The 24080-nt window shown below is 46.5% G+C and overlaps 1 protein-coding gene across 1 annotated transcript in view; it reads left to right on the top strand.

The window, feature by feature from the left end:
• The window catches only part of FAM189A1 (family with sequence similarity 189 member A1), a 241266-nt gene that overhangs the window by 201957 nt on the left and 15229 nt on the right, over positions 1 to 24080 (top strand). Inside the window, exons 4-7 of the mRNA XM_027520849.1 lie at positions 2756 to 2890; positions 15052 to 15159; positions 21574 to 21734; positions 22399 to 22534. Of these exons, the coding sequence (XP_027376650.1) occupies positions 2756 to 2890; positions 15052 to 15159; positions 21574 to 21734; positions 22399 to 22534 (540 nt within the window). The remainder of the gene's footprint in view (positions 1 to 2755; positions 2891 to 15051; positions 15160 to 21573; positions 21735 to 22398; positions 22535 to 24080) is intronic.

Here is a 24080-nt window from a genome sequence, read left to right as displayed (position 1 = left end):
AGGAGGGCATGGCAACCCACTCCAATATTCTTGCCTGGAGAATACCCATGGACAGAGGAGCCTGGTGGGCTACAGCCAATGAGGTCACAGAGAGTCAGACAGGACTGAGCAACTAAGCACAGCACAGTATCATATTTATTATAATCAATGCAACAAATACTCTTTAGTGAAACAAGTAAAGTGTTTGTTAGATGGAAAAAGAGTAGAGTTGTGGATAGACTCATAAGCAGACTCAGAAAGTCATGCCCTCAAGATTGTTTAAATCACTTACATGGGGCATTTCTTCTGGGTTTTCTTTGAACAAATACTCTTAATTGCCATCATTTTTAGTGTAGTCTCTTAGATTGTTTTTAGATATTTGATCGCGTTTGGAAAGACAGTTCTATCTTCTCCAGTATTTACACAGTTTGCAGTCATTTCTTATCTTTAAATTAGCAAGCTCTCCTAAAACAATGCAGAATTGTGGCCACGGGTGTCATTCCTCTGTGTTATTCCTGATCTTAGTGGAATTGCCTTCATATTTCTCCAGTTAAAATGGTATTTGTGGATTTCCCTGGTGGTCCAGTGGTTAATCCACCTACCAGTGCAGGTGACACAGGTTCGATCTCTGGTCCGGGAAGATTCCACAGGCTGTGGGGCAGCTAAGCCTATGTATCACAACTACCGAAGGAACCCTGTGCACAGCAACAAAGGCCCGGTGCAGTCCTTCAAAACAAATAAATATTTTTAAAATGGTATTTGCTTTTGATATTTGCCGGGTAAAAGCCTTATCAGATTTAAGTCATTTTCTCCTATTCTTGAAAGTGACTGAGAGTTTTTACCATGAATGCCTGCTAAATTTGAGGCACTAGTTTTTTGAGATCTATTTATAAGATTGTATGATTTTTCTCCTTTGATTTGTCCCTGGAACAGATTTTCTTGATTGATTTACCACTGTTCCAGAATCCTATTTCTAAAATGAAACTTGGATATTTTTCAGGGTAACCTAGGTTTTGGGAACAAGTAAATACATGATGTTTAACAGAACTAAGTTTTCCTCTCTCCTTTGTGCTGCACGGCCAGCCAGGCCTGGGGCTATAGCATTTAGAACGCACACACTGACCACTAAGGCTGCTAAGCTTCCAGATGTATTTTTAGGAGATTCCTTCTGAGCATACAGCCAACCCTAAGGAAAGGGCCGGTGGAGACTGAGAAAGCGCTGAGAACATTTCAGTACCTGCTTGCCACCATGCATGAATTCCGAACCCTGGACTCTTTTGTTTTATGAATCTATAAATTCCCTTTCTTGTAGGCATTTAGACTTGGGCTGTATAGTTTGCATTCAATACTTTTTAGTACAGCAGTGGAATATAATTCCTTTAATACAGCTTTGGATTCAAGGAGCCACTGTTTTGCTTAGAATATTTTCATGTTTGAAAGGAGAAGCTGACCTTTTGGTTTGTGGTAGGAGTGGGGAGCTTTTGTTTTTCCTTTTCAGAATTGTGGGTAAGGTTAAACTAGCTTTATAAGGTAACTGTGGTATTTTCTTCTTTATCTCTTGCTCTGAAATTGTTTTAAAACATAGGAATAATCTTTTCATTAAAGGTCAGAGCAAACTCAGCCTCTGAGAAGGCAATGGCACCCTACTCCAGAACTCTTCCCTGGAAAATCCCATGGATGGAGGAGCCTGGTAGGCTACAGTCCATGGGGTCGCTAAGAGTTGGACACGACTGAGCGACTTCACTTTCACTTTCCACTTTCATGCCTTGGAGAAGGAAATGGCAACCCACTCCATTGTTCTTGCCTGGAGAATCCCAGGGACAGGGGAGCCTGGTGGGCTGCCGTCTATGGGGTCACACAGAGTCGGACACGACTGAAGTGACTTAGCAATAGCAGTAGCAAACTCAGCCTGAAATACCATTTTGGACTTTCTAATATCTTTTACTTTGGCCACCTCATGCGAAGAGTTGACTGATTGGAAAAGACTCTGATGCTGGGAGGGATTGGGGGCAGGAGGAGAAGGGGATGACAGAGGATTAGATGGCTGGATGGCATCACCGACTCGATGGACATGAGTTTGAGTGAACTCCAGGAGTTGGTGATGGACAAGGAGGCCTGGCGTACTTTAATTTATGGGGTCACAAAGAGTCGGACACGACTGAGCGACTGAACTGAACTGAACTGAGTCTCTTTTATGGTTATTGGTCTTTAGGTTTACTTATGGACTAGGTATCATAGCTTGTATTTTGCTAGGAAATTATCTGTGTCCTCTAGATTTGAAAATTTATGGCTGCAGAGCTACCCATATTCTTTTAATCTCTACTATGTGAGTGCACGTGTGGTAAGTTACTTCAGTTGTGTCTGACTCTTTGCAACCCTATGGACTGTGGCCCACCAGGCTCCTCTGTCTATGGGATTCTTCAGGCAAGAATACTGGACTGGGTTGCCATTTCCTCCTCCGGGGGAATCTTCCTGACCCAGGGATCAAACACACGTTTCCTGCATTGGCAGGTGGGTTCTTTACCACTGCACCACCTGGGAAATCCTAACTTTATAGCTTAGGTTTCTTATATTTTATTTTTTTATTAATTGCTTTTGAAAATAGGAATTTTAAATAATTCCTAATGGTATTTCTGGTGAGTTTTGTCTGTTAAAAAATTCATCTTGACTTTATTATGTAAAGAAAATGAGATAGGATGCTTGTCCCATGTTCCTTATTGTTAGGAACCACACGCCAGGTTCTAACCTTGAGCTCTGTCTGTGTTCCCCTGTCCAGATAAAGTTCGACAGTGTGGAGGTATGTGTCTGCTGCGAGACCCAGCATCAGGTGTCCGGCTGCAGCAACCTCGGGGAGACGCTGAAGCTGAACCCGCTGCGCGAGGACTGCAACGCCGTGCGACTGACCTTGAAGGTGACCCAGGCTTCACTCGCTCCTGCCTCCCACTCCATCCCTGAGATTTCTCCTGGGAATGTTCTTTTAACCGTGTTCCTTTCAGTTCTTGGTCCCTGCAGCTGGGCACATGCAACAGGGGACATCTTTCTGGAGAGCATTGTAAACAGTTAGTGAAAGTCACTCAGTCATGTCCAACTCTGTGCAACCCCATGGATTGTAGCCCACCAGGCTCTTCTGTCCATGGGATTCTTCAGGCAAGAATACTGGAGTGGGTTGCCATTTCCTCCTCCAAGGAATCTTCCTGACCCAGGGATCAAACCCAAGTCTCCTGCTCTGCAGGCAGATTCTTTACCATCTGAGCCACCAGGGAAGCCCCTTAAACAGTTAGAAATTTCCACTTTAAAGGTTTTGTTTTTTGAATTTTCCATTTTAACCATTTCACTTTCTGCCTCCGACCTCTGTGAAGCACTGCTGAATGGTTGAAAGAGGTCGACACAAATATTGATATGACGTGTGTCACTGCTGTTCCAGCGTTTGATTTTATTGAACTCTAGTTGACTTACAGTGTTGTGTTTAATTTCTGCTGTACAGCCAATTGACTTAGTTATAGGTACATTCTTTTTCATATTCTTTTCCATTATGGTTTATCATAGGATATTGAGTATAGCTCCCCGTGCTATACAATAGGACCTTGTTGTTTATCCATCCTATATATAATAGTTTGCATCTGCTAAACCCAAACTCCCAATCCTTCCCCTTCCCTTTGGCAACCACAAGTGTGTTTTCTATGTCTTTGAGTCACAGATATGTTCATTTGTGCCATATTTTAGATTCTACGTGTAAGTGGTATCATTTGGTATTTGTCTTTCTCTTTCTGACTTACTTAGGATGATCGTCTCTAGTTGCATCCATGTTGCTGCAAATGGCATTATTTCGTTCTTTTTTATGGCTGAGCCAACATTTTTGCTATTATACCATCAGAGAACAGATGGGTACTTATTTTGCCTTTTTAAAGATATTTGGAGCAAGAAATGTTACAGTTTCCCATGGAAGTCTATTCTTATGTACAGCATCTGATTTTTCTTTAATGGCATGGAAAATTGTTTATATCACTTCTTTCTTTTTCTCCCTACAAGTTTTTCCTGCTCCTGAAAATCAAAATTGGCCACTTACACACGCATCTGAACAACGAACCCAATTCTTTTCCTCTTTTCCCTGAAACTAAACTGCTAAACTTTTTCTGAAAAATAAGGCTACAGTGCAAGGAGCCCTTGATGGTGGTCCTATGGCACATGCATGCTAAGTTACTTCAGTCATGTCTGACTCCTTGCGACCTCACAGACTGTAGCCCACCAGGCTCCTCTGTCCATGGGATTCTCCAGGCAAGAATACTGGAGTGGATTGCCATCCCTCTTCCAGGGGATCTTCTCAATCCAGAAATCGAACCTGAGTCTCTTGGCGTCTCCTGCATTGGCAGGCAGGTTCTTTACCACTAACGCTACATTGTACAATAGGGGCTCTGTAGTATGTGTATGGAGGACACAGTATGTGGGGGTTTGGACGCTCTGGAGGACCACCTAACACCTGGCGGGCACAGACGGCAGTGTCACTCTCTGGAACAGGGGCCTGTGGTGGGTCCACTGTAGGAGGCATTTCAGATGCCGGAAATGGTGACCAGTCTGTCAGGGGAACTCTCTGTGAATTCCCATGCTCTGGGAAACTGGCTGGCAAAAAGAGCAGTGGCCACAGAGAGAGAGGAGGTTCCTGAGGCCCGATGTGAAGGGACCTGGCCCCCAGCACCTGCCCTGTGTCACAAGGAGTGTGGTCCTCGATTCTTCTTCCAGTCTGATGAGGAATATCTCTGGAGCCCGGAAGATGATGGCAATGCTGCTTCTCTGTTCCCTCAGATTGTTCTTGAGGGTTTGGAGGCTCTGAAACCCCCCTGCTCCCTGGGTCTCTTTGAAGCTTTCCTACCACGTCTAAACCCCAGATCACAGGGAGAATTCCACAAACAGAGGAGCCTGATGGGCTACAGTCCATGGGGTCACAAAGAGTCGGACACAACTAACACTCTCATTTTCTTTCACTTCCTAATAATGTCTAGTGACAAAATAAATGATAAAAAGATGTTTTGGTAGGTTAATGGTGGTCTTTGCCAAGTCAAACCCAACACAAGATTGTGACATCTTTTCTGATCAATATTAACAGAAGTTTTAAAAGGTTACAAAAATTGGAATCATAACTGATAGAATATGAATCATCATGGGTTGATAGTATATCCATCCCAACTTTATTCTTTGCTATATCCCGAGTTATCATTACAGTTATATTATAATGATGTAATTCTAATTGAAAATAGAGGTAAAGATCTTTTTTTGTTTGTTTGTTCGCTTCAAGTATCTGGTTTAATTTATGGAACTGTAGTAAAACAAATTATCCAAAGAAACCTTATCAATGGATAAGGAAATAAAACTTTCCAGGAATCAATCAATTATTGAGTTTATAAGTTTACTTCTCTTGAAGATTCTTTTCTTTGTCTCTAAGGAAGTTAAAGGAGAAAAAAAAAAAAAAAGAAATCCAGCAAGACAATTTCCTAAAAACCTAGGGGCCTGAAAAATAGACTCATTGTTTAATCTTGAGTATGTTTTTAACCATGCTGAAGAAATAAAAATGCCCCTGAGAATAAGTGAACATTGATATTTTGTGACGGAGTGTGAAGGCTGACAAGTCCAGAATGGTCAGGGTGGGCAGCCGGCTGGACATCAGGGAAGAGCTGATGCTGCAGTTCACCCACAGGCGGAACCCCTCCTCCCAGTGGGGAAGGGTGGAGGGTCAAGCCTTCGCCTGGATGAATGAGCCCCTCTCCATCACTCAGTGTTTCTCCAGTCCTCAGGCTAGGACAGCCCCCTGCAGTGGAAGCATGGAGTCCTAACCCTGGATCACCAGGGATGTCCTGACAGTGGACATTTTTAAGGTCTAAGGCAACATGCTCAGCAAACACAGCTTCAAGATGCACCCCTCTTCCTTCCAGACCGCTGCCCTGGACCCTCCCCAAGTGGATACCCTGAAGCCATCGCTGGGGAATGCGCTGTGATGTAGCTGATGAAAGTTGTCTTTCTGTTAGCTGGGGTGGTGGGGGGGCGGAGCCTGCAGGGCTTGAGTGCTGGGCCACATGGGTGGGCCCCTCACACGAGGACCCCCCAGCTTTTGGCACATTCAGATAAGGACCTACAGCAGGTAGTCCCCAGCCCTCTGCCCTTGACTGTGGGATCTTTCGAGGCTCCATGTCAGGGTCTGGGAAGAGGAGGATCATGAAGAGGGCTTGCTGGGGTGGTCCCAGGATAAATAATAAAAGACCTGACCTTCACTCTACTCCCCAGACAAACTAGGGGCTTCAGAGGGGCCCCATTGCCTTGAGTGGGGGGCAGAGAGCAGGTTGTGGTTTTGCATACACAACCTGGAGGAGACGGCGCAGAGTCCACTCCTTGAGACCGAAGGTTGTGTCTAAAGCACTTAGTTATGTTCAGAGCTCTGAATTGGCACCGATATGCTGAGGGGAAGAGGGCATTAAGAGGAAAGTATGTAGGATGGGAAATGTTTCAATAATAATTGAATGATGAGGCCATTTGAAAGAACATGTAAAACCGGCAGAAGGGAATGTGAAGGTAGAGAATTACTTGTAACAAAGGAGCCGGAAGTAATCCTGGGGCCATGGGTAAATTCTCTCCCTTGATCACGGTGGTGGCTATGCAGGTGTGCACATGTGTCAAAACTCATTGGATTCTGTGTTTAAAATATGCTCACTCTGTCATTCGTCTGTCATACGTCAGTACCTCAAGCTGTTAAATGTCCATGTGACGGATGAGTTGTGGGTGAAGAAAGACGTGAAAGCAAGGCCAGAAAGATGGAGACAGGCCCGTGCAGGCGTTCAGAGATGCATTTAGGGATCTGACTTCATTCAGAAATCAACACACACTGGTTATAGAAGCTCAAGGAAAGGAGAAGATGACCATGGCTGAGCTGAGCATAACTGTCTGGAGGGCCTTACTGTCCCCAGGCCCTTGCAGAGAGGCCCAAGATTAGAGGGGCCACAGGACAGAATCTTGACTGAGGGAGCAGAATTCCTGCCAGAGAGACGACTCAGTGGAGGAGTGATACCTATACTTGACCCCAGTGTGGCTTTTCTGGGGGCCATCCTTTGTGACCTGCTTTGCACGACCTTTTTATTTACTTATTTATTTATTATTTTTATTTTTTTGTTGAAGTATAGTTTGTTTGTTTGTTTTTTTGAAGTATAGTTGATTTACTTGTGTAAGTGTGTGAGTCGCTCAGTCGTGTCCAACTCTTTGCATCCCCATAGACTGTCACCTGCGAGTCTCTGTCCATAGAATTTTCCAGGCAAGAATACTGGAGTGGATTGCCATTCCCTTCTCCAGGGGATCATCCCAACCCAGGGATCAAACCTACGTCTCCTGCATTGGCAGGCAGATTCTGTACCACTGAGCCACCAGGGAAGCCTATTTTAACAGTGCTAGAATGATTAGTCATGCAGTCATCAGCCTGGGCTCACATGCTGTGTCTTTTCAGCAGGCACACAGGCCAGGATGTAAGGAGGGTCCATCTTCCCTTTTACAAAACATCCCATTTCTCTACTAAGAGGTAATATTCTCACGGCCGGTGGAAGAGGTACCTTTGCTTCAGTCACATCCTTGCCAAGAGTTCTTGCCATAGATTCTTCTTGACTTGTCTTGTATCGTCAATGTATTGGCCATTTGTGTTTCTCATCAGTGAATCATCTGTTTTGTCTGTCTTCCTGTGGGGTTCTCTGTTCTAAACAATGACCTTAGTCATAAAAATCTCATGCACTCTGGGACTTGTCATTCAGTTTTGTTTGGGATGTCATTTCGTTTCATTTTGGATGTCGTTTTTCAGAGACAAGTTTTCAGTTTCAGTGCAGTCAGATTCATTTCCTGTTGGAAGTGTCCTTTCTATATTGCATTTAAGAAATATTTTCCCATCCTGAGGTCAGATAAACTTCCTGGATTTTTTTCCCACAAGCTTTAAAACTTTGCTTTTCATGTTTAGTTTTTATCCACCTGGGTCTTAGTTATGCATGTGGCGTGAGATACGACCTAGTTTTGTTTTTCACTGATAGATCATCATCTGCTGTTACAGCTCAGGTTAGTGGTCATTTAGTCATGTGGTTATATATTGAGTATCTGTATCTAAAAACATTTATTTCTGGGGTCTCTTTTCTTCTGTGTTGGTGTATGGCTTGACTCATTGTCAATAGCACATTATATTAAATGCTTTTTCTTTATTAAGTGTGTGTTTGGTAGGATCAGCCCCCCTTTTTTCTTCTCAAAATGATCTTGGCTCTTCTCTGTCCTTTGTGGACTCTCCCCTGCCCTCCCCCTTCCCCATTTCTCTCTCTGTCTTAGACACATGAAGCCATTCATTTGTAACTGCATTGTATTTTTAGGTTAGTTGTCTGAGAATGGCCATTTTTGGTGTATCTTTCCATTTATGTATCCTTCTGTCGTGTTTTTCAATAAAATTGGTATGATTTTTGTTAGATACATTCCTAGATGTCATATAGTTTTGTCCCACTACAGGAAAAGTAGAGTTTTTTGAAGAACATTTTCTGATTTTAAAATGTTTGTATAGAGAAACACATTTACTTCTGTTCATTGGTCATGCATCCAGTTACTAATAACTCCATTTACTCTGACAGTTTGCCCATAGATTGCTTGGGGTTTTCTATTTAGTGGGTTACCTTATCTGGGAATAATGGCAGTATGCTTCTTCCTTTCCAGTCTTTTTGTTGCTTATTGATTTTTCTTCATTTTTCCTATCTTCCCAAACTGACAAGGACTCTTCAGCACAGTATTGAATAGGGCTTGAACCAGACATCTTGTTTTCTTCCTGATTTATTTTACTTTATTTTTATTGAGGTATAGTTTATTTACAATGTTGTGTAATGTAAATTACAATGTTGTGTACAATGTAGTTTCAAGTGTACAGCAAAGTGACTCAGATTCTTTCAACCACTATCGGTTATTACAAGATGTTGAGTGTAGTTTCCTGTGCTATACATTAGGTCCTTGTTGTTTATCTGTTTTATTCCTTCCTGATTTTAAAGGAAGTGTATTCAATAATTAGGAATAATGTTTATTGAAATTTTCTGGGACTAAATAGTATTTTCCAGGTTTAGGGAATCCCATTTTATTACTGTTTTGCTTAGAATTTACCATTAAAGAGTCTTAAACTTTAGCAAAAATGCTACATCTATTGAGATGTGTGTATGCTAAAATGTATGTGTATTTATATATTTGTGTATACATACATATACATACACATATGAGTATGTACAAATACATGCATGTATACTTAATAGATGCAGCATTTGCTAAAATTTGACTCTTTAATATATATTTAATTTAATATATAAATGTTTATGTATATGTACCCACAGGCTTCCATGTACAGTGGTAAAGAATTCATCTGCCAATGCAGAAGACTCTAGTTCAATCCCTGGGTCAGGAAGATCCCCTGGAGAAGGAAACAGCAATTCCAGTATTCTTGCCTGGAGAATTCGATGGACAGAGGAACCTAGTGGGCTACAGTCCATGGGGTCACAAAGAGTCAGACATGACTGAGCCAGCACAAGTTTTATGTTTTATGTGGTTCCAAGGATCTCTCATTTTCATTATGATTCACTTTTTAATCCCTGAGTTATTCCACTGTGTGTTGTGAATTTGCAGAGGTAGAAAGGGCTTAATCAGTTGTTTTCCTGTCATTCACAGCAAACGTAACTGCACTGTGGTTGGATAACCCCATACGCCTGTGTCTTAGTGTTAGTTTGTTGACCTTTGCTTTGCATCCAAGTTTGCAAGCAAGTTTTGTTAAAGCCCCACACATCTTGTGAGTCCAGGTTCTGGCACACATCTGTGAGACATGGTGTGGGGTTTGGCTCGTCCCTGTCGTCACTCATTGTCTGCTGGGCGTGTTGGGCCAGGGGTGTGGAAACCTCCTGCACTGGTGCATTTGCCCATTTATATGCCCACCTCCCTGGTTTCCCTTCTCTCTGTTCATCCTCATCTAGATCTTCTTTATAGACTCTTTCTGCTCCAGAATTAGGACCCAGCTGTGGGTTCTCAGGGCTTCTCCTGGTGGCTCAGATGGTTAAGAATCTGCCTGCAGTGCAGGAGACCTGGGTTCAATCCCTGAGTCGAGAAGATCCCTGGAGAAGGGAATGGCAACCCACTCCAGTATCTTGCCTGGAGAATCCCATGGACAGAAGAGCCTGATGGGCTATAGTCCACAGGGTCACAAAGAATCTGACATGGCTGAACATCTAACACTTTCACTTCATTTTCTGGGTTCTGATTCAGACTCTCATCTCTCCTGGCCGAGCACACCCTTGCTGGGCAAGTTCAGCTGCCTCCCTGGTGGTGTCCCCACCCCTGCACTGGCCACGCCCATGTCCCAGAGTCCAGCCCAGACCCACTGAGCTCCCTCCACGCAGAGAACCGCAGCCCTCTCAGACTCAGTGGACCCCACTGAGTTCTTCCTCACTGTTCCCAACAGTTCCACACCCCATGCGGCCTGCCCATCTCGGAACAGCTGCCCCTGCTTAGGCCATGGGGGTGACTTTTTTCTCCTTTACTCCCTCCTGTTAATCACCAAGTCCCCTATCCATCATATCCTTCTCTGCTTCTCACCCTCTTCCTGCCTCATTCATGGAAGCCACCTTGCTGTTGTTCAGTCGCTCAGTCGTGTCCAACTCTTCGCAGCCCCATGGACTGCAGCTTCCCTGTCCTCCACTATCTCCCAGAGTTTGCTCAAACTCATGTCCATTGAGTTGGTGATGCCACTTGTGGCTCCTCAATCCAAATATTTATATATTCAAAACTCTCACAAACTTCTGTGTGCCTCCATTTATCTTTGAACAGATCCTAGAAGGCGTTTAAGGAACACTGTCTAGTCTGAGCACATGCAGAAATGTTTTAATATAAGTTAAATGCAGATTGGAAATTTTACTTCTTATTATAAATAGTACCTAAGTCCCTAGGTGGCTAAAGGCTAATAAGAGCATTTAAATTACTTCTGTGTGTATTGCCTGAGTGCCTCTTCCTTCTTTTTGACTTCATTCTTTATATTCCTGAGCTTTAATCAAACTACGGTCACTCAAACAAGTGGACAGAACCTTCCAGAGGCAGAGCAACAGCAGAGCAGTAAAAGGTGTGTGGACATCAGAATTTTTTTCTCTCCTCAGTTGAACAGTAGGAGCAATGATATAGAATTTGTTTAGGCCAGAGAAGGGCATTCTGGAGTGGGCAACCAGTCATTTCTGCAGCTGTTTTCCTTAAGCATTTGTGGATGAGGCCTCAAAGCCCTTTACTGAATTCATCCTCCAGTGTTTGTGAGCAGATGAAAGTCCCCAGGTGACTGGCCATCCGTCATAGGATCGTAGATGGTGCTTATTGAACCTCACTGTGTGCTGAGCCTTGCTCTGAGCCCTTCATGTTTGCGAACTAATTTCACCCTCACAGCCCTGAGATAGGTGGGTATTGCTATTCCATTTATTTATTTATTTATTTTGACTGTGCTGGGTCTTCGTTGCTGCTTGGGTTTTTCTCTAGCTGCAGTGAGTAGGGGCTACTTTCTAGTTGTGGAGCTCAGACTTCTCATTGCGGTAGCTTCTCTTGTTGTAGAACACAGGCTAAAGGGCGTAGGGGCTTCAGTAGTTGGCGGCTTCCAGGCCCTAGAGCACAGGCTTAGTAGTTGTGGCGAAGGGCTTAGTTGCCCCCACGGCATATGGAATCTTCCTGAATTAGGGATCAAACCCATGTCTCCTGTATTGGCAGGTGGATTCTTTACCACTGAGCCACCAGGGAAGCCCTGTTATTCCATTTTACAGATGAGGACACTCAGGCACAGTGAAATGAGACAGCTTCCCAAAGTCATGCAGGTCATTACAGTGGATCAGAGATTGTTGGCCAGCTCCCACTACCATCTGCAGTGGACACATAGGCATGCTACCCAGGACCATGGCTTAGCCCCAGGACAGTGGATGCAAACACTCAGAACAAGCTGAAGTCCAGCGAGAAAATGGTTATTGATACCTTCTGAATCACCAAAATTAAAGTATATTCACTCTAATTTATGTTCAGTTCCTTTCAAAAAAGATTCTTAGAAAATTGATAAACCAACAATTTGTTGTTTGGTCACTAAGTTGTGTCTAATTCCTTGCAACCTCATGAACTGCAGCAGTCCTGGCTTCCTTGTCCTCCACTATCTCCCCGAGTTTGCTCAAATTCATGCCCATTGAGTCAGTGATGCCATCCAACCATCTCACCCTCTGTTGTCCCCTTCTGCTCCTGCCCTCAATCTTTCCCAGCATCAGGGTCTTTTCCAGTGAGTTGGCTCTACGCATCATGTGGCCAAAGTATTGGAGCTTCGACATCAGTCCTTCTAATGAACATAATCAATTGTGTGCTCTGTGTGCTCTGCTATGTCACCTCAGTCGTGTCTGACTCTTTGTGACCCCACGGACTGTAACCCACCAAGCTCCTCTGTCATGGGATTCTCCAGGCAAGAATACTCCAGAGGGTTGCAATTTCCTACTCCAGGGGATTTTCCAGACCCAGGGATTGAACCCATGTCTATTAAGTCTCCTGCATTGGCAGACGAGGTTTTTTTTTTGCTTTGTTTTTTACTAGTAGCACCACCTGGAGAAGGAAATGGCAACCCACTCCAGTATCCTTGTGTGGAAAACCCCATGGACAGAGGAGCCTGGCGGGCTACAGTCCATGGGATCACAAAGAATTGGATCAGTTCAGTTCAGTTCAGTCGCTCAGTCATGTCCAACTCTTCTCGACCCCATGAATCGCAGCATGCCAGGCCTCCCTGTCCATCACCAACTCCTGGAGTTCACTCAGACTCACGTCCATTGAGTCAGTGATGCCATCCAGCCATCTCATCCTCTGTTGTCCCCTTCTCCTCCTGCCCCCAATCCCTCCCAGCATCAGAGTCTTTTCCAATAAGTCAACTCTTCGCATGAGGTAGCCAAAGTACTGGAGTTTCAGCTTCAGTATCATTCCCTCCAAAGAAATCCCAGGGCTGATCTCCTTCAGAATGGACTGGTTGGATCTCCTTGCAGTCCAAGGGACTCTCAAGAGTCTTCTCCAACACCACAGTTCAAAAGCATCAATTCTTTGGTGCTCAGCCTTATTCACAGTCCAACTCTCACATCCATACATGACCACAGGAAAAACCATAGCCTTGACTAGACAGAACTTTGTTGGCAAAGTAATGTCTCTGCTTTTGAATCTGCTATCTAGGTTGGTCATAACTTTCCTTCCAAGGAGTAAGTGTCTTTTAATTTCATGGCTGCAGTCACCATCTGCAGTGATTTTGGAGCCCAGAAAAATAAAGTCTGACACGGTTTCCACTGTTTCCCCATCTATTTCCCGTGAAGTGATGGGACCGGATGCTATGATCTTCGTTTTCTGAATTTTGAGCTTTAAGCCAACTTTTTCACTCTCCTTTCACTTTCATCAAGAGGCTTTTTAGTTCCTCTTTACTTTCTGCCGTAAGGGAGGTGTCATCTGCATATCTGAGGTTATTGATATTTCTCCCGGCAATCTTAATTCCAGCTTGTGTTTCTTCCAGTCCAGTGTTTCTCATGATGTACTCTGCATAGAAGTTAAATAAGTAGGGTGACAGTATACAGCCTTGACGTACTCCTTTTCCTATTTGGAACCAGTCTGTTGTTCCATGTCCAGTTCTAACTGTTGCTTCCTGACCTGCATATAGATTTCTCAAGAGACAGGTCAGGTGGTCTGGGATTCCCATCTCTTTCAGAATTTTCCACAGTTTATTGTGATCCACACAGTCAAAGGCTTTGGCATAGTCAATAAAGCAGAATAGATGTTTTTCTGGAATTCTCTTGCTTTCTCCATGATCCAGCGGATATTGGCAATTTGATCTCTGGTTCCTCTGCCCTTTCTAAAGCCAGCTTGAACATCAGGAAGTTCACGGTTCACGTATTGCTGAAGCCTGGCTTGGAGAATTTTGAGCATTACTTTACTAGCATATGAGATGAGTACAATTGTGCAGTAGTTTGAGCATTCTTTGGCATTGCCTTTCTTTGGGATTGGAATGAAAACTGACCTTTTCCAGTCCTGTGGCCACTGCTGAGTTTTCCAAATTTGCTGGCATATTGAGTGCAGCACTTTCACAGCATCATCTTTCAGGATTTGAAGAATTGGATAGGACATAGCAACTAAACAACAGCAACAATGGCATGGATGGTTTTGCCGTGAACAAAAATAAGGGCTCCTGGTTCCTGTGATCCTCCTTACTCCCCCTCACCCTTCCCATCCCTTTCCTCTACTGGCTTTCCAGTAAAGTCCTACAGGGATGAACTATTGATGCCTGGAACAACTTGAATGAATCTTGAGGGAATCAAGCTGAGTGAAAAAACTCAGTTGTGAAAAGTCACAAGTTTTATGCTTCCAGTTGTATCCTAGCCTTGAAATGACAAAAGTATAAAAACAGAGATCAGACTCGTGGTTGACAGGGGTCTGGAAAGGGAGGTTGAGTGGGAGAGAAAGGTGAGTGTGTCTGTAAAGGGCAACGTGGGTAGGGAGGGTGGATCCTGTGCTCATGGAGGTGTTCTGAGCATTGACTGTGTCATCGTCCTTCCTGGCTGTGATATCACACTGTAGTTTTGTAAGATGCTGCCGTGGAAAAAACCAAGGGAGGCGTACCCAGGGTCCCTCTATGGTTTCTTACAACTGCAAGTGAATCTACAATTTTCTCAAGAAAAGAAGTTTAAAAAACTTGGAATTTTTTTTTCTTATCAAAATTCTCAGTTAGACTTTATAATTGACAGAGATGGCCCACCTACTTAAATGTTGGCACTTTGAAGATTTTCTTAGATGGTAACCACCTAATAATTATCAAAATTGTAAAATACATCATTTAGTATCTAATTTGATCAACCATGTGGGAGAGTACACAAATGTGTCTGTAATAGACCAGTGTTGATGAAAAAAAAAGCCCCACGAAACAGGTGGCTGCCCTTGTCCTGGACCTCAACGGCAGTGCTGAGGGTCCTGCCGCCTGCGTTGCCAAGACAGTGCTGACGCCCTCTGCGTCTTTTCCCGCAGGAACTCCTCTTCAGTGTGTGTGCCCTCAACGTCCTGTCCACCATTGTGTGTGCACTGGCCACAGCCATGTGCTGCATGCAGATGGTCTCTGCCGATGTCCTGCAGATGGTAAGTGGCCCCCCGCCTCTCCCCCTCTCCCCAGCACAGTCAAAATGGTGGGGTCTTGACCCCTCCCCCAACCAGTTTGAGAGCAATGCAGCATGGACACCGCTGGCTTCCCACCAGAACAATGAGCCCTGACAGCAGCACATGGGGCCTGGAGATCCTTGAAGGTCCCTCCATGCTACCCTCTGGAAGACAGAAACCCACAGATTCGATGCCACCGATGTATTTATTTAGGTGCAGTTGGAGCTCCTTGCTGATGGGGTCCAGCTACCGTTACATGCCTCTAGGGAGCCCCAGGTTTGTGCCGCTGAGTAACTGTGGTGACCATTGTATAGCCCAAGACATCCTCCAGAGCCATGCAACTGTCTCCAGGCTTCAGAATTCTTCTTCTTCTTTTTTTTTAATCTATTTATTTATTTGGCTCTTCCAGATCTTAATTGCAGGTTGTGGGATCTTTGATCTTCTTTGTGGGCTCTTTAGTTGCAACATGCAAATCCTTAGTTACAACATGTGGGATCTAATTTCCTGACCAGGGATTGAACCCAGGCCCCTGCATTAGGGGTACAGAGTCTCAGCCACTGCACTGCCAGGGAAGTCCCCCAGAATTCACTTGTAATAAAGCAGGATTGTTAGAATATGAGCTCTTCTCAAATTGAAAAACTGCTCCACTGTGCCTTGCACACTTGCTCATTAACCGTCAGCTCATAATCCAGCAGCAGGTCACTGGTCGGCTATCATTGGAGCCTCCAGCCAGGGTCTTAGAGATGAGGAAGTGCTGGTCCCCAGGGGAGGGATGAGGCCAAGAGTGGAGGTCACATGCTGATTAATACACAATCAGTAATAGTGACGGCTCTTCGTTATTTGTGTGAATAGAACATGACCCACTGCTCAGTACATTACCGCTAAAGTCAGCAAGTCAAGAGGAAGTGATGAGAAGATGCTGTTCTCCATGCTAAGGGTAGGAACCCTCCCTCCCTGCTCCCCTGGGCCCCTCCAGGCCCTGCCCTGCCTCCTCCCCAATGTTTCAAGCATCTTATGAAACAAAGGCAAGTTGTTCTTGTAGGAGCCTGTGTGTTTTGTTCTTCCCCACCCACCCTGTAGCAATTCATCAGTTCACAACACGACGCAGGGCCAGAGAGCATCATTATCAAGGTGTTAAAAATTCATTGGCTCTAATCACGTGCGGCCTATTCTTCCCTGTGTACCTCCACACAGCTGTCACAGCCTGCTGACCTTTTCGAGAGGCAGCAGTTTTCCAAAAGACACCTAATTAAGCATCTCTTCAGCAGCAATGAACTCCTGGCCTCACTCGCTGAGCCCTCATGTAGACATTTCTCTCCGGTATGTTATGTAAAGGAAGGTTAAGTGCCGTGGGGGTCCACTCACCTCGACAGATTTTCCTGTCAATCTGGAAATATCACTCCAATCAGATCAAACTAACGGAACCGCAGGGCTGGAAACACTGAAAGTTTGCATTTCCTAGCTTTCAGAATTAAAATAGAAATTACCAACCAAATAAGAAAATCTGTCATAGCTGTAATAGCATGCACACTGGATTATAACGTACAGTTCAGTTCAGTTCAGTCGCTCAGTCTTGTCTGACCCTTTGCGACCCCATGAACTGCAGCACACCAGGCCTCCCTGTCCATCACCAACTCCCAGAGTCCACCCAAACCCATGTCCATTGAGTCAGTGATGCCATCTAACCATCTCATCCTTTGTCATCCCCTTCTCTTCCTGCCCTCAATCTTTCCCAACATCAGGGTCTTTTCCAATGAGTCAGCTCTTCGCATCAGGTGGCCAAAGTATTAGAGTTTCAGCTTCAACATCAGTCCTTCCAATGAATACCCAGGACTGATCTCCTTTAGGATGGACTGGTTGGATCTCCTTACAGTCCAAGGGACTCTCAAGAGTCTTCTCCAACACCACAGTTCAAAAGCATCAATTCTTCCGCGCTCAGCTTTCTTTATAGTCCAACTCTCACATGACCACTGGAAAAACCATAGCCTTGACTAGACTAACCTTTGTTGGCAAAGTAATGTCTCTGCTTTTGAATATGCTATTTAGGTTGGTCATAACTTTCCTTTCAAGGAGTAAGCATCTTTTAATTTCATGGCTGCAGTCACCGTCTGCAGTGATTTTGGAGCCCAGAAAAATAGTCAGCCATGGTTGTATGTATCCCCAAACCAGTTTATACCAGGGGTATATGGGTTGTAAGTGCATATTCTACTACTGTGTGAACCAACAAAATATGAGTGCAAAAAGAGAATTACTTCTATTACAATAAAATTGAGTGCTCTTGAAAGATTCTCAAAAGATTTTCCAGTAAGCTGTTTTCCTCTGCCCTTACTTTATTGCCAGCCACCCAGCCTCAGGGACATCGTCTGCTATTACACGTGTCTCCGTTTGTGCATCTCTGTTCGGCACCAGCTTGTTAACTTCATCTTTTGTTACTGTTACTTATGTAAAAGAGCGTCACTAAATATATTGCCATCAATTTAAATGTAGGTCAGACAACTCTAAGGGGTTGAGATAAAAACTAAAAAAAAGTCTAGGGGTTGTCTATACACACATTGCTACCCAAGTACCTTTAAGTTCTGGCTCTGCTATAAAAACACAGACCTAGAAAGTTAGAGAATGTTTTTGTCCGACCATGGTGTATTTATGCAGGAAAAGCCACAGGGCACTCCCTTCAACAGACTGTGACTCCCAACAAAGGCCTTATCCCACGTGGAAGGAGCCCACAATTTTATTCTTATGTCTGTGGATCAACATTTTGGAATAATTAATAATTTAGGGAGAATTCATATAATGAAGACATGCCTACATGAGATGCAAATTGTTATGCCTATGGTCAGAATTTATCTAATTGAATTCCTGTAATACATTTGAAAATAGTGGACCATTATTTCCAAAAGACCATCTGATGATAAAATTCCATTTATTGATATAGTTTCATGGAGAAAGCATTTACGTCCACAGGCCTATAATTGCATGTTTTTAGTTTTATTTCCTACGTGTAATCTCAGTTTTCCATTTTTTCAGTAAGCTGTTTTCCTCCCCACTTATTTTATTGCCTGCCACCCAGCCTTAGGGACATCGTCTGCTATTACAGACATCTCCCTTCGGCACCAGCTTGTTAGCATCGTCCTTTGTTGCTGTCATTTATGTTCTCCACTTGTCCTGTGCCTTATTGAAGTGGATCTGCTTCCGATGCGGCAGGCAGAGTACCGTGCCTTCACAGACGTGATGCAGTGGGCTTGCCCACGGAGCTTGGAAGGGGTGCTGGCCTCTGTATCAGAGGGATAGAGTGCCCCTAAGAGCTCCCAGATCAGGCAAATTCACCTGCATCTTCTACCCATTCAGCCCTCCTCGGACCCACAGTGACTCTCCTTGAGGTTTGGGTTCACCACAAGGGTCTTCAGGTCCTAGGTGTTACTTAACTATCAGATGAGGATCGATGGGTATCTTAACCTAAAAAGCCAGTTACAGCAGACTTACGTAAAATGATGCATTTATACCACGGAACGTTGTATTTTGACTTTAAAAATGCAAATGAGCATTTGTCACCCTGGTTGGTGTGGTGCCAGGCTCTTCATTTTGACTATAGGTCTCTTTGGTGTATCAGGTTATTCGTGGAAATCACACCCTCTGTGATTTCCAGATTTAGTTCCTTTCAGCTGGACTCAGCTGTGTGAAGCCATCTGCATGGATGTATTATGATCCTGACGAACACTTGGCCAAGACCCACCTTGGCAGCAGTTTCTGCTTAGCTATGAAGTCTTTTCCAAAGCCTCCAACTCAGTTTTCACAGAACAAGCAAGTTTTCTTGTCTGCATTCATATTTCACTGTAAATTAACAGTAGTAACTAAAACTGATCTGAACCTGTTTGAGGAGGCCTCCTTGCTCACCTGAGGGAGGGGTAGAAGGACCAGAGATCAGCAGGATGCCTAGGGGGCTGTCACTCCTAGGTCCAGAGTGCAGGGAGAGAGAGCTCCAGCTTACTGACAAGAGTTCCATTCAGAAGCCTTTTCCATGGCAATAATCCTGCTCTTTCTACCAAGGATGTACGTGCATGCTAACTCGATTCATTTCTGTCCAACTCTTTGCGGCCCCATGGACTACAGCCTGCCAGGCTCCTCTTCCATGGGATTCTCCAGGCAAGAATAGTGGAGTGAGTTGCCATGCCCTCCTCCAGGGTATCTTCCCAACCCAAGTATCAAACCCACATCTCTTCTGTCTCCTGCATTGGGAGGTGGGTTCTTTACCCCTAGCACTACCTGGGAAGCATGTGCCTAACATGGGTCCTCCCCCCAGAGCATACCCATGAGAACAGGCTTCTCTCCAGCAGAGACTAAAATGCAAAGTCCTCTTTTGAGGATGATGAGAGCTGGACAGTGATGCCCACACCAGGTATGTGAATACCTCAGACAGGTACCGACCTCACACTGCTCACCAGGCACAGGTACCCCTTTGTCATCACACGGACCACCCAAGGCTTGTACAGGTGTCCCAGGGCAAGCAGAACCACATGGGAAGGAAGTGATTCTTTAGGGCCCGTTTCCTCCCCAGCACACCCAGCTGCAGGATTGGCTCCAAACCTGGCCATCACCCTGCAGACCTGGGGCCACAGAGGAAGTTGTGGACAGTGAGCATTTCTGCACATCCTGAGGATGACTGGGAGGTTGAGGGTGAAAGGAGACAGGATCCAGGGAGAGAGAACAGACCTTGTTTGGTATTTGGGGTTGGTTCAAAAGGCAGTTGGAGGATTCAGGGATACCATGGGTTAGTGGGTAAGGAGGCTAGAAACCTGGTGGGATCCAGGGAGCAGAGGCATGTAAAAGAGTTTTAAAGGGGGATAACCTCATCTCGTTGGATTAAACGTAACTTTTTAAAGCAGAACAAGAGGAAGAAAACCAAGGCAGAGAGGTGAGTTAGACGCTCTCAAAAGGAGAAGATAACCTGGGGGCTACTTGGAGGTGGCAGCCAGGAGGTATTGTTCACCTGTGAAGTGGATGCTCATAGAGCATCTTCTGGGCCTAGGGTACCAGACAAGGCTCAGAGATAAGACACAGACTGGACCCAGGGCCACGGAGGGAAAAAGACTCGCCCTTGGGATTTCAGCACAGCTCCTACAGGGATCTCATTACTTCCCAGGGGTGAACGGCAGAGGACAGAGGGGAGGAGGGGCAGGGCAGGAGCAGTCTGAGGAACCCCTTCTCCCTGGCTGCATCTTTGTCTGACTCCCTCTCACGCCTCTGTGGGTAGAACCTAATGACACCAGCTTCTGGGGAGACCGTGGGGTGCGGCTCTCCACCCGCCTGTCTCAAAGCAAAGTCCAGGGCCAGTGACCCTGGGCTCCCAGATAGACGCTGCCTTGGCAGACAGATTTGAGGGGTGTTGGGGAGATGGCAGGGTGACTCATGGGATTCCCACCGTGGAGGCCAAGGAGCCAGGTGCCTGCTGCTAAGTCTGAGATGCTTCCTTGAAGACAGGCCAACACCCCCTGGAAAGGCCATCTGGACTTTAGAGCAGAAATGGAGACCTCTGTTTAACCTTTAAAAAGCCTCCCTCGCATGACCACATTGACTCCTTTAAACCTGCTAATAGGATCACCTGGACCTCCTCACCTCTCTCATTCCTGGTGGAATTGGACCTTCCACGGGAAAGCACTTTGCCTTTTGTGTTTCATGCTTGAGGGTGTTGTTGATTTCTCTAATTCCTGAGTCTTCACTCCATGAGACCCCCAGGACCCTTAGCCTCATCCTGGCTGCTCAGCCTCGTGCAGTGGCCGTGGGGCAAGTGGCTTTCCAAAGTCAAGGCCAGCAGGCACATCCGCACTGCCCTTGGCCATGGAATCACCTCTGTCTCAGATGATTAAGTGCACAAGCCTCGGCTCACACTGGCTGGCAGGGCATTGACTGGGCTCTGTGTGTGGAGAAGGCAAGAGCCACATGCAGCCTGAGTTAGTGGCAGAGATAGGAGTAAAGTCTTCCCAGACTGTGCTTTGCCTCAGAAGACACGTCTGTATAACAGCAGGGGAATGGAGCGCGATGAGGCTCCAGAGGGAAGGGGATCCTCACAGAGCCATTGTTTCACATGTGTGTTTAGCCAGTTCCCTTGAGTAAATAATCAGCCTGCAGTGCGGGTTGATCCCTGGGTCGGGAATATTCCCTTGGATAAGGAGATGGCTGCACACTACAGTATTCTTGCCTGGAGAATTCCATGGACAGAGGAGCCTGGCGGGCTACAGTCCATGGGGTTACAAAGAGTTGAATACAACTGAACAACTAACACTGTTTGACAGGTTGAAGTCCCTGAGTTCCAACTGTGTCATTAAAGCTTCAGTACAGTTAGCTTCATGAGACACAAGCCATACCGGCCGACCGATCACTCGGAACCTCTCTGTCTTCCAGTTCCTTCCACAAAGGGCACCTTCTGCCAGCCCAGCCTGCCTGACCCCCCATGGTACCGTGCTCCACCAGACCTTGGATTTCGATGAGTTCGTGCCCCCGCTGCCCCCTCCGCCCTATTACCCTCCAGAGTACACCTGCACACCCACTGCTGAGGCCCACAGGTTGGTGTCTCTGGGAACACCTCCCTGAGGGATGCTGGGGCCCAAGAATGGGAAGCCGTATGGGGATGGGGAAGGCATGAGTTGCTCCTCGTCCATGCAGGTGAGCAGAGGGGAGGCAGATGAAGGCCTGAATGTTGGTCCCGACAGCAGAGCCCCAGGCAGGGTGGTGGTGGAGTAGGATGCTCAGAGACCTGTGTGCTTCCTCTGGCCTCACTGCAGGGTATCCGAGGGGAAACCCAGGCAGGACCAGTCCTATTCCACTCTCAGAAAACACAGTACAGCTCTCAGGTTGAACATGCATGCATGCTCAGTCGTGTCTGACTGTTTGTGACCCCATTGTAGCCCCCCCCCGGCTCCTCTGTCCATGGGATTCTCCACGCAAGAATACTGGAGTGGGTTGCCTATTTCCTGTCATGTTACAGTCACATTTAATTAAAGATGAATCAGCTCTAAGATGTTTTTCATTGTTACGGAAAAGACCGTGAAGTTGGTGAAAGTACCAGTATCCTTTGAGAGCAGTAAAGAGTTAGAACCACCTAGTGAATGAGGCTTTTTTTCCACACACCCAAGAATTCTGTGTGGGGAATTGTTCCGATTGCTCTGAGGGCAATGGGAACAGCCGGCTCCTTCCCCAGAGGGTGACCTTCCTCCTTCTGCTGCTCAGGGGCCTCCACTTGGACTTCGCTTCCTCCCCGTTTGGCACTTTGTACGGCGTCGCCATCAACAGCCCCGGCCTGCTGTACCCTGCTGAGCTCCCACCACCCTACGAGGCCGTGGTAGGCCCGAGCCCTGCCAACCAGGTGAGTCCCAGGCCCTCCAACAGGCCAGTTCCCTGTTCCCGGCCTTTCTGCCTTCTTTGGAATCTCTCCCAGCCATTCAACAAACCTGTGGGCACTGATGTCTCAGCCCTGTCTGAGCAGGAGGCAGGGGCAGGGAGCCTGAGTATGCAGGGGGCTCTGGCCTGTTTCAGCTACAGGCCACTGTCATGGTCAGCCAGACACGTGACAGCTGGTTTGAACCCCTGCTCCTGCCGGAAGCCTGGTGGCTCCAGCCAGAGAGAGGCCTGAGCCCAGAAGGCACACACTCAGGATGTGTGAGCTCGGTTTCCTCATCTGTGAAGTGGGATCATAATAGTACCAAGCCCTTCAGGTGGACAAGGACAGTTGTAATAGACAGGGCTGGGCACATGTCAGGGTCTAACTTGGCAAAAGCTACCTGCACTTCTTTGGTATTGTTACCACCATCCTTGTCATCATGCTGTCATTGCCGAATATCAAGGGTCACTGGCAAGGGCAGAGACACGTTGAACACAGGGAAAGGTTGCACTGGCCCAAATACAGATGTAGTGATGGGGCCACATGGTGGCCCCTTGGGGAACTGCAGGGATTTGACAGTGTGTGTCTGATGGGGGACACACAGCCATCCGGGGAGCAGGCTGCAGCCACCCCTGGGCCCCATACACCAGGCAGAGGAGACACAGACGGGACCGGGACTTCCAGGGGCACGGCCGTGGGGCTTCAGCAGCCATGGAGCCACCCCCCCACCCCAGAGGTGGTACAGGCCCAACCTCACACTGTCACCCTGTGAGACGGGTCCCGCGGTGAGCAGGCCAGGCTCCAGGGCCTGTGTGTTTCCGCCACCCCTGAGGAGTGGCCCTGGGGACCCCCTGTGCTGGGCTCAGCCTCCAGGGATGTGACTGGACACAGTCCTGTCTTCAGGGGATCAAGTCCTACAGGCCAGTAGCTATGTGACAGGAAGAAAAGGGAAGAGGCTCGGCGCCTGGGGGGCGTCTCTACCACGGGCTCTCCTCGGACTCCTGGGGTGTGATTGCCATCCACCCAGCCGAGGCAGAGGCTCCTGACACCCCAGGGCCTCTCTCAGGGCCTGCTCCCACCAAGAGGTCCTGAGACTGTCAGCCCAGCAGAAGGACTCAGCTGGGTCTCCTGGCTGTTTTCCTGTGTGGGGAAGGGACAGACCAGGCAACAGCCCCAGAGGGAGGAGGCAGCAGTGTGATGTGAGTGACTCTCGTCTCTAGATCCATTAACGACCAAATTCTCCGGAACTTTTCCCTTTAAAGCGAAGCATTTGAAGAGCATTCTGCCTTCCTGAAGTGGTTTATTTTTCTCTTCGTGATAAAAATTGATCAGTCAATATTGTCAAGGGAACCCACTTCCTGTGAGAGTGGTCAGAGTCCTGAACGGAGCTCTGTGGGGCACTGGGCAGGGATGCTGGTCCCTGGATGGGTCCAAGGATCCTGGGAGCTGAGGCCTCAGCCATTGGCAGGCCAGCAGGTCAGGGAGGAGGGGTGTGCTCCCAGGTGAGGGGGCAGCTCCTGCAAAGGCTCAG

Source organism: Bos indicus x Bos taurus, chromosome 21, assembly GCF_003369695.1.
Source record: "Bos indicus x Bos taurus breed Angus x Brahman F1 hybrid chromosome 21, Bos_hybrid_MaternalHap_v2.0, whole genome shotgun sequence".
Lineage (NCBI taxonomy): Eukaryota > Metazoa > Chordata > Mammalia > Artiodactyla > Bovidae > Bos > Bos indicus x Bos taurus.
The sequence above is the reverse complement of the archived record's forward strand: the minus strand, read 5'-3'. Positions and strand labels throughout refer to the sequence as shown.